The sequence below is a fragment of the Etheostoma cragini genome, chromosome 19, assembly GCF_013103735.1.
Source record: "Etheostoma cragini isolate CJK2018 chromosome 19, CSU_Ecrag_1.0, whole genome shotgun sequence".
Lineage (NCBI taxonomy): Eukaryota > Metazoa > Chordata > Actinopteri > Perciformes > Percidae > Etheostoma > Etheostoma cragini.
In genome coordinates, this window is record NC_048425.1 from 17,102,324 (window position 1) to 17,113,414 (window position 11,091).

General features: G+C 39.8%; 1 protein-coding gene across 4 annotated transcripts in view; it reads right to left on the reverse strand.

Annotated features, from left to right (window-relative positions):
- Positions 1 to 508: 508 nt before the first annotated feature.
- The window catches only part of tspan5a (tetraspanin 5a), a 15,231-nt gene continuing 4,648 nt past the window's right edge, over positions 509 to 11,091 (reverse strand). The window contains exons 5-11 of one of the 4 annotated variants that reach the window (XM_034901407.1): positions 9,644 to 9,769; positions 8,740 to 8,787; positions 7,305 to 7,421; positions 7,129 to 7,190; positions 5,608 to 5,719; positions 2,522 to 2,561; positions 509 to 1,097 (exon numbers count right to left, since the gene is read on the reverse strand). In XM_034901407.1, the coding sequence (XP_034757298.1) occupies positions 5,647 to 5,719; positions 7,129 to 7,190; positions 7,305 to 7,421; positions 8,740 to 8,787; positions 9,644 to 9,769 (426 nt within the window). In that variant the 3' untranslated portion in view covers positions 509 to 1,097; positions 2,522 to 2,561; positions 5,608 to 5,646. Of the gene's footprint in view, positions 1,098 to 2,520; positions 2,562 to 5,607; positions 5,720 to 7,128; positions 7,191 to 7,304; positions 7,422 to 8,739; positions 8,788 to 9,643; positions 9,770 to 11,091 lie in introns of all 4 variants that reach the window. The other 3 variants (XM_034901408.1, XM_034901410.1, XM_034901409.1) reach the window with 3 other exon arrangements.

The window sequence follows — 11,091 nt, forward strand, 5'->3', positions numbered from 1 at the left end:
ATTCTTATCCAGAGCTTAAAACTATTTTGGAAGGAGTTTGTATCCTGATAGGACAGATTTTCAGACCTTAATTTCAGTAGAGATAGACTGGAAAACTTTGCTTATTCCATTCCTTTTTATAAGAAATATAAACACAATTGACCCATTTTTCATTTAAAAGAGTAGTTTGGATTTTTCAAGCGTACTCAAGTTATTGGTCCTGATCCTTCCTCCTGTCTGAAGTGGTCCACACTAAATCCCTCTAGCAGCCCGTTTGCAGAATCGCTTGTATCTTCTAAAATTCCGTGGCTTTAACACAACAAGCGCCTAAGGAAAACTAAAGTCACGTGTTAGGGTAAGTGTTTTTTAACCTAATATTTAGCTGCTGGGACCAAACGCGTTGTCAGGACAACGCCTTAGTTTGGCTCAGTCTGACCGTTACAGCCCGATTTTACCTTCAGCTCCCGACTCTGGAAAGCGTTGGTTAAACACAGAGAGAGAGAGAGAGAGAGAGAGAGAGAGAGAGAGAGCGCTACAAAGGGATTACTTCATGGTCAGTATTGAGAGTAGGAAACATTTTAGCAACCAATAACGGTTTTTCAATATCTCTAAATTAGCCGGGCCCTTGGTCCATTAGTAACTCAGTGTGCTAAATAATTGGAGTAATTTGTACTCATTTCCACTTTAATGCGGGATGAGTTAGTATCTAGAGAATATTCAGCCGATCTCGGAAGCCACTGAGTGCAAATCCTTAGTTTCTTCTGCACAGCTATGCTTTACAGTCCTACATGACGGGTTTTAGCAATGGAGTGTTATTTCCACAGTGAAAAATACCGATCTAATATCAAAAAGATGTATCAAAACTCCTACTCTCTACACGTGGCTAGAAAAACCGGAGCACTGGGACAACCTGCATGTAGTGCACGTTTAACCGTCCTCTGTAACAACTCTCTTATTACACAATTCACACAGTGTTATGTACAGAGCATTTCACATATTAGTGCCTTGAAAAGAAGGTGCTGGTTCAGTGAGCAGAATGGTGCGGGTGATTGATGTGGTCCTCCGACTGCTCCGTGGACGATGTGTTCAAGGAGGCGCGTTCAAAGACCCCGTGCTGACAACGCAAAATGAGACAATCGCATTAACATTCTTTTCATTTAAATGCAATACTGATCTACATCAGATTCAAATTTCATTAAGGAAAGGCAGCGGTGGAAGTACTCAGATCCTTTACTTAGCTAGAAGTACTGATACCACGCTGTAAAAATGTTACTTAAGTAAAAGTATGTGGGTGTCATCAAAATGTACTTTAAGTATTAAAAGTACTCAATGAAGAACAATCCTCCCATGGTAGAAAGTGGAAAGGATCCGATCAGCTGTGTGTTTAATGATCTCATCATCTCAGCTGGACCTGTAGGGCGTTATGTTGTTGCTAGGTTACTTCAGATTTTATACTACAATGTGTTTTGTGTGTAAAAAAATCTCAATCTGTAAAGTAACTAAAGTTGTCGGGTGAGGGTAGTGGAGTAAAAATTTGAATATTTCTCTCTGAAATGTAGAAAGTGGCACGAAAAAAAAAGACTCAAGTAAAGTACACGTACGTCCACATTTATACTTAAAGGGTAATAACCACTTTTTTTCAACCTGGACTCTAGGACTATGTTCCTATGTGTTTGTGTCTAAGTGACTGATGGGAACAACAATCTGTGACCAGTATAGGAGAGATCTCTGCAGTCGGCACTGGAGAAACAAGCTACAATGTAAGTTATTAGGACAATTGTCCAGCTTGTATTTACCTTTCACTAAAGTGCTCGTTTTGCCGCTGACAGACTCAGATTAATATTCTAAGAGTCTGACAACATTATGGAAAGGATCCCTTCATTGATAAGACTTTTAAGACACCAGAAACCGCTCTGAATTCACTAGCACTAAACCCACCAGACTCCATTCAAAAAAGCAATACTTTTAGCGTGTGTAGCGTAAACATATTTTCACAAGTTATTTGGTAAACTATGTGTTCATTTCTACCAAAACTAAAGTTGTGATGGTTGGAAAAGTGGAAAGACAACCCCAAACAGCATTTTATAGTTTTATTTATTTTCTGTAGACTTTGAATGAAGTGTATTTTACGATGCTAAAATTACTGATAATTTACATGGAGTCTGGTGGCTTTAGCGAACATAATTTTGCAGATGTTTTTAGGTTTAAAATAATAATCTTACTGTTTAACAGAAAGGTCAACCTCCTTAGAAATCCTTTCCATAATGTTGTCAGACACTTAAAATATTAATCTGAGTCTGCCAGCAGCTAAACGAGCACTTTAGTAAAGGTAAATACAAGCTGGACAATTGTCCAATTAACTTAACATTGTAGCTTGTTTCTACTCTGCCGACTGCAGAGATCTCTCTTAACACTGGACCCATGTCAAAGATTGTTGTTCCCATCAGTCACACTATAAAACAAGAAAATAGGGTCTAGGCTGAAAGTGCAGTACTTGAGTAAATGTACTTAGTTACATTCCACCACTGAATAAAAGGTTACCTGTTAGGATCGAAATGCTGCTTCAGCATCAGGTAAAGAAACTGGAAGACAGGAGACAGAAAGCTAAATTCATTAGAAAGCCTTGAAATCATTTGCGTATTAGCAAAGCTCCAACATCCCTGTGTCGGTCGTACAATTTGCTAAATAAAAGTTGAGGACGGAGAAGTTAAGGGTTAGGTTGGGAGTGCTTGGGAAACAATGTCCTGCAAAGGTCTAGACTAAAGGCTGGAAAGAGAAGACTTAGGGTTACAGGCTGACAAAAGACAAGGAAAAGTGTCTTTAGTTGGACAACATGACGGTGGATGCGGACCAGTCCAACTCTACATGTAGGAGAAGCATCAACATGGACGTCTTTTCTCATTTGTCTCTGACCTACGTGCTTTAAAGACTCAAATGTGTTCGAACAGCTTTTCACTCGCTTCACTCCAACACTACCTCGACCCTCGAGTTGTCTTCCTGCCGACCTGGGAATTTAAAATGAAAACCCTTTAATCGAGGTTCCTTGTTGACCCTTTTGTGTCTTTGTGATTTTGTCACTTTTTCAACGTTTGACATCTTTTGCTGAGCCTTTTGAATTTTTTGTGTGTCCCCCCCCCCAAATTTTTTAATTTTTACATAGGCCACTTTTGACATTTTTGCCCATTTTAGTCACTTTTGACATTTATCTCTCTTTTTAATCACACTTTTAAAGTTCTTTTACCAATTATTTTTCTCCAAAATGCTATCAAATTGACAAAAAAACACAAATTCAATGAAAGTAGTGAACTGATTAACTTGTGAGGAGCCTTGTCGGGAACCATCCACGTTACTTTTTTGGAAAATTTGATTGAAAAACAAAAAACTAATTTCTAATATAAAAACTTTTTGGAAAGGGGTCCAATTTGACCCAAAGACACCAGGAGGGTTAAATTCCCAAAGGTGTAGATTTGACAGTTTCTTCTGTTTACGGTTCAGCTAGAAATGTCCTTGAACTGTCCCTTCTCTGCACCAAAGTGTCCTGCTTTGTCTGTTTGACTTTGGAGTTTTGAAAGAATAAATGTGTATTTGAAAAGAAGGATCCAGAAACAGCTTTCAATTTAAGCAGTGGTTAAAGGGCAACTACCTCTTTTTTAACCTGGACCCTATGTTGTCATGTTTTGGTGTCTAAGTGACTGATGGGAACAACAATCTTTGACCTCGGTCCAGTATAAGAGAGATCTCTGCAGTCGGCAGTAGAGAAACAAGCTAGAATATAAATGAATAGGATTATTGTCCAGCTTGTATTTACCTTCACAAAGTGCTTGTTTTGCCACTGACAGACTCCGATTTATATTCTAAGTGTCTGACAACATTATGGAAAGGATCCCTTCAGAGACTGACCTTTAACACCTCTTTAAGACATTTCTGTATAACAGCTCTGAAGTCGCTAGGGCTAAACCCACCAGACTCCTAGCTAAAGAAATAATACTTTAATAGTGTGTAAAGAGCAAACATTTTTTTTATATGTAAATCAGTAAACTTTGTTTTTATTTCAACCAAAACTAAAGTTGTGATGGTTGGAAAAGTGGAAAGACAACCCCAAAGCGTATTTTCATAATTTTATGTTGTTTTTGTCGACTTTGAAGGAAGTGTATTTTACAATGCTAAAATTACTGATAATTTACACGGAGTCTACTACTACTACTTAGAAATCCTTTCCATAATGTTGTCACACACTTAGAATATTGATCTGAGTCTGCCCGGGGCAAAACAAGCACTTTGTGAAGGTAAATGTCCAAGCTGGACAATTGTCCCATTAACTTAAATTGTAGCTTGTTTCTCCGCTGTCGACTGCAGATATCGTCTCGGGTTACGTATGTAACCCTTGTGCCCCGAAATAGGGGAACGAGACACTGCGTCGGTTACGACACCATAGGAAACGCCTCTAGCGTGACAGGTCTAAATGCGAATGAAAACTATTCCAGTCCTATTGGTATAAGGAAATACAAGCTGGCCAAAGGTCATATTAACTTAACATTGTAGCTTGTTTCTCAGCTGCCGACTGCAGAAATCTCTATTAATACTGGACCGATGTCAAAGATTGTTGTTCCCATCAGTCACTTAGACCCAAAAACATAGTCCAGGTTAAAAATGAAAATGATTTCCCCCTTTCTGGTCTACAAATCCCAGTCTCTGCTGAATTAATTTTTATTCCTGTGTGGGGACAAAATGTATCCCCCGCCCCAAAGTGATCAATGCTACTTCCAACAGACCGTAGTCCTTAGGCATGTTACTATTTTATTATACTTTATTCGGTTGTCTCTATATAATTTCAACACAACATTTATGCACAACACAGCATTTGAGCTGCGGTGCCCAGGTCAGGGACAACAGGGACATTGCTGCATGTCTTGTTGTAAACACTAATAACACGTTACGCTTGGCAGCAGCAAACGTTACGTTAGCGTACCGTTAGCTACTGTAGTAACTGGATTAAACACGGTTAAAATGCTGACAGAGAACATGAAAGCTCAGATGGGCTTATGAGGTCATAAGGGGCAAGGTTAACACTCCTTACTCTGCCTTGCCCGCCCAGAGAATTTGGCCCACCCATGAGAGAGCGAGTTATTGTAAAATTGGTTGCTGAGTTGAATGTGATTAGTTAATTATTGATTAGTTATGGAGAGGAAGGCGGTTATGTTTGATAGAGAAGGTGGGGTTGTATAATGGTTGATTTTGTGTAGATATACCCATCAGTGCAGCATGGGGTCACCACTGTGGAGGCAATGCTTTTCAGGAAGCGGAAATGTTATAATCCGGTTTATATTTATCAATTCAGTAATCGACACAATTAACCCTCCTGTTGTCCTCAGGTCGAATTTGGATGATGGGATGAAAAATTCATTTTTTGTCCGTTTTTGACCCGGAAGGACAACACAAGGGTCAAAAACTGACTCCAGTGGCTCACTTTTGCCTCCATAGAACACTGTAAGGGTCGAATAAATACCTAGCAGCTCCAAGTTTACAGATTCAGACCGGAAATGGAACACAACACTAAACAGAGATCATCTACCCAACTACAGCAAAGCTCAAGACACAACAGCGACCAAATGGATCCATCACACCCACCGGCTACAGACACACACACAGCGCATGTGTTTCTCTGGCTCATGAGTAGTACGCCGATGCTTTCTTGCTGGAGTGTGGTGGGAGGCGACGCATGGAGAAAGGAGGGGGCACCCTGACGAAGCATGGAGGAGGAAGAATGAGGTGAGTTTTGGCATTGTGATGGTAAAGCTTAGTGGAGACCTTTTTTTTTTAAACCAGATACAGCTCTGAAGGCGCTAGGGCTAAACCCACCAGACTCCATTTAAAAAAGAAATACTTTTAGCGTGTAACAGATTTTCACATGTAAATCGGTAAACTATGCGTTTATTTCAACCAAAACTAGAGTTGTGATGGTTGGAAAAGTGGAAAGACAACCAAAAATGTCTTTTCATAGTTTCATGTTGTTTCTGTAGACATTGAATGAAATGTATTTACAAAGCCAAATGTGTCTGTTTATTTATATGGAGTCTGGTGGGTTTAACAAAGGCAATTTTGTGGAAGTTTTTATGTTTTAAAAAAGGATCTTACGGTTTAACAGAAAGGTCAACCTCCATTGAAATCCTTTCCATAATGTTGTCAGACACTTAGAATATTAATCTGAGCCTGTCAGCATCAAAACAAGCACTTTTGTGAGGTTAAATAAAAGCTGGACAATTGTCCGATTAACTTAACATTGTAGCTTATTTCGCTGCTGCCGACTGCAGCGATCTCTCTTATACTGGATTGATGTCGGAGGTTGACATGAAAACACGGGAAAATAGGGTCCAAGCTGAAAAAGACGCTAGTTACCCTTTAAGCAAATTTTAAGCAACCTTTGAAATGTTGCAGTGAGGCAGGATTCCATTAACTGGTTCGATGGAAGAGGTCGCTAACTGGAAACAAAACAAGTTGCTTTTGACCATTAAGAGAGGAACATGGAAAGAGGTTGTCTGGAATTTGGTTCAAGTCAGCTAGTTTTGGCCATGTTTCATGCTGTCCGGAGACAAAGACAAATTAACATAATGCCTGGGAAGACGGAGGAAGTGGAAACAGCTGGTCAGTCCTGCGAGTTAATTATTACTGTGACAGGATTTAAAATCCTATTTAGAGCATCATCTCGTTTTTTCACAAAGGCAAAAGGAAGTTTTAAAGAATCCTGCCGTTTCCAATTGAGCTTTTCTAATGCGATACTTCAAATGTGCATACAAAAGTGTGAATGGAAGGAAGCTCAGCTAATGCCAACACACTTTCCATTATTCAGAGCACTGCTTACTGGAACTACTGTAAGCCAAACTAAATTAGCAAATCTTGAAAAGATGAAAGCCACAGACAAGAATTTTTACTTTGAATTGGAACTTTATAAATCTTAAATATGGCCATTGTGTGTCTCCAACATAGGCCAGCATTTCTCTATGACAAAGAGCTGAAATGCCTCATGAAATGGAAAAGACAGAACAGATGGGTGCAAATCAAGAGAAGTGGGCTTCACAAAAACAATGCTGTTTGTATTAGGACAGGTGAGACACTGGACTCAAGTATAAGGAGTAAAGATCATTTTCTCACCAGCTCGCCTGCACAGCTTCGATGTCACTCACTAAGTTTTGGGCCAAACAAATCCCAAAAATCTGTGGATGAAAGAAACAATTGGCAAAATGAGACTATATTAAAGATGAGAATATGGAATGATGCTTTTAGGGTTTTGTTTAGGAACATTCTGAAGGTTGAATATGGGGTCTGGCCTGCAGTAGTGCAACTCCGATAAAGATCCCCGCCACCAAGGTGAGGTTGTCCTGCAGCCACTTCTCAAACTGCGGCACGCAGCCTTTCACATTGATGTAGTCCTTTTGCTCCGAGTCCTGGGGGGGGGGGGGGAGATCAACACAACCTTCTGTCATCAATCATCTTTACGTTTTACTCAAGATTCCTTCATTTGTCATTTTTATGCACTACATAAAAAACACCCCCTATTCCATAACAAGACAGAAGACTTTAAAATGATAAGCTCAAAAATAAAAACACTTAAAGCTATAGTGCGTAGTTTCTGTCGCCCCCATGATGAATTCTAAGTTATGGCAACAAAACTCTCGGCGCGTCCACATGACACAAGCCTTCCGTGTTTGCGCACGACCCCCTACCCCACCTCCATGCAGTTGCTAGTAGCCAAGGAGGATTAAAAAACGCGGACTCTTTAGAAGAGGTCATTGTCGTCCCTCGGTTTTCCGGGTGTGAAAGTCTCCAGACGCCATAATCTTCTGAAGATAGTCATACTGAGAAACCCAGAGAGAGTTAGGTGGAGGCGAGAGTCTTAATTCGCTTTGTAGCAACTCATTTGGCAACGGCTTGAATTTAACGGACGTCTATTGATGTGAAAACGTTACACACTTAATACATATCCTAAGATAATGCTTAAATAAGAACTATCTCAATAAACTTAGATAATGCTGAAATAGAGTGAAATTAGTAGTTTAAATAAACTGTACCCAATGTATTCAAAACATAGATTAAAAAAAAAGGCAATGGAAACTCATTCAGTCTGAATGAAAACATGAAAAAGGAACAATGACTGGAAACATAGTCAAATAAAAGGATACCACTTTCATTTCTATGCATCCAATGCAGACATAGCTCCATGATGTGTCCTAGTTTGGCACAAAGAACGGAAGCCTAACTTGTGTTAATTTATAAAAAAATAAATAAAAAAAAACTGCCTTCCAACTAGAGCTGGGCAATACATCAATATCATATCAATATCGTGATATAGGACTAGATAGTACATTTAGGATATCGTTATATGACATAAGTGGTGTCTTCTCCTGGTTTTAAAGGCTGCATTACAATAAAGTAATGTCATTTTCTCAACTTACCAGACTGTTGTAACTATTCTATATTATTTGCACTTACACACTTAGTCATCATTTCCGCATTACTAAGGATTATTTATCAAAAATCTCATTGTGTAAATATTTTGTCAAAGCACCAGTAGTCAACACTACAATATTGTTTTGTATCCATAGAGGTATTTGGCCAAAACTATCGTGATATTTGATTTTCCCCACATCGCCCAGCCCAACTTCCAACAACACCAAGGCAGAAAATAAGCTCTGCTAAAAAGAGCAAATTGTCAAAACTGGCTGAATGCTACTCTCTCTGGGAGAAAAATCGAATGTTACTTACTGGTTTGGCTCGAATGTCGTATCCACACTGAGTGTTTATTACATCCTCCTAGAGACAGAAAGAAAACCGTATTTACAATCAGCGTAATGATGTAAGCAACTGAACAAGACCCAGAGCCCTATCTTGCACCCAGCAAATTGCAGCATAAAGCCCGTCTGTGCGCCCATGGGCGTGCTGGTCTTACAGGGTGGTGTGTTCAGGTGAATTCTGGGCGTATTGCTATCTTACAGCAGCAGAAAGTGATCGCGTCATTGACCAACAAAAACCTGGTCTAAAGTCAATTTCAATGTTATTTTTAACAAAGCACTAGTGAAATGGGCCTAGACTTGTGCACAGCACACTCAAACTATGCTTGCCACGCAAACACACACACACACACACACACACACACAGAAGATTAAACATAAAAATATGAGGGTGCAATAACGCAATCATAAAAGCAATGCGCCAAGGTCCAAACGAGCCTGGCTGTTAAAGAGAATGAGAGAGGACCACTGATTGGTTGATTGCATGTTACGCCCAGAACACACCTCTGATTAATGACGACACTAACCAAAACCCTTTTGAACCATGCACCTGGCGCACGGACCCTTTTTTCCACCATCAACCCTAAATGCACCTGTGCCGGGCGCTTCACACCATTAAAATCGTAAGATCGTTAAAATAGGGCCCAGGTCTACAGCAGACCGTGAGCCACAGCAGTGTTTCTGATGTCAGCATGCTCACTATATCTGCGTTTAACAATGGGTTAAATTGGGAAAAAAGTCAAAGTCCAAATTCGCCAGGCCTTGTGTGCTACCTCAGGTTTGACAGTGTTCCCTGAGCCCCTGTTGTTCTGGCCCTGGAGCACATGTGCATGGAGAACTCTGTGAATGTGAACATGCATGCGGGGAGGGACTCCTACCGCTGGGTCCTTGGTGCAGCAGGAGAAGGGAACTCCACACTTTTCCCGACTGGGATTCCCATCAGTACAGTTAAAATAGATGTTCAGGTTCCAGTCGTCTGCCCCAAACGCACCACAGCACTCCCACTGAAGACACACGGAGAGGACACAAATGTAGAAGGTTCTATTGTTAGCATTCCAGATTTTGGCTTCAAACCCACCACAAGTGGATCTGATTGGTTTCCTTTACTTTATCCAATCAGGAGAGCTTGTGGCTTTTCAAGTGCAACACCTATCAGATTTACCTTATTTTGGCAACAGAAAACTAACTTCTGTGAATCCTCATTTATCATGATGCTATGATTGGAAAAAAACTAAAGCTAGGAGTTGTTTTAAACAACATACCAGCTGGAAGCACCTGTGCTGGCGTGGAATGACGGTCCCGTCTCCGAGCAGCCTACAGCTGGAGAGATAGTCTCCTCACCCGGAGAACCAAGGTTACAACGGAGCATTTATTTATTTGAAGATTTTTTAAATTTGTATTAATTGTATTGTACTGTATCTGAAGTCTCTTTTATATAGACCTTAGTGGTCCCCAATACTGTATCTGAAGTCTCTTTTATATAGACCTTAGTGGTCCCTAATACTGTATCTGAAGTCTCTTTATTATAGACGTTAGTGGTCCCCTAATACTGTATCTGAAGTCTCTTTTATATAGACCTTAGTGGTCCCCTAAACTGTATCTGAAGTCTCTTTATGTATACCTTAGTGGTCCCCTAATGCTGTCTCTAAAAACTCTTTTATATAGACCTTAGTGGTCCCTAATACAGTATCTGAAGTCTCTTTTACATAGACCTTAGTGGTCCCCTAATACTGTATCTGAAGTCTCTTTATATAGACCTTAGTGGTCCCCTAATACTGTATCTGAAGTCTCTTTTATATAGACCTTAGTGGTCCCCTAATACTGTATCTGAAGTCTCTTTTATATAGACCTTAGTGGTCCCTAATACTGTATCTGAAGTCTCTTTTATATAGACCTTAGTGGTCCCTAATACTGTATCCGAAGTCTCTTTTATATAGACCTTAGTGGTCCCTTAATACTGTATCTGAAGTCTCTTTTATATAGACCTTAGTGGTCCCCTAAACTGTATCTGAAGTCTCTTTTATATAGACCTTAGTGGTCCCATAACTGTATCTGAAGTCTCTTTTATATAGACCTTAGTGGTCCCCTAAACTGTATCTGAAGTCTCTTTTATATACAGATGTGCTCAAATTTGTTGGTACCCTTACAGCTCATTGAAATAATGCTTCATTCCTCCTGAAAAGTGATGAAATTAAAAGCTATTTTATCATGTAGACTTGCATGCCTTTGGTATGTCATAGAATAAAGCAAAGAAGCTGTGAAAAGAGATGAATTATTGCTTATTCTACAAAGATATTCTAAAATGGCCTGGACACATTTGTTGGTA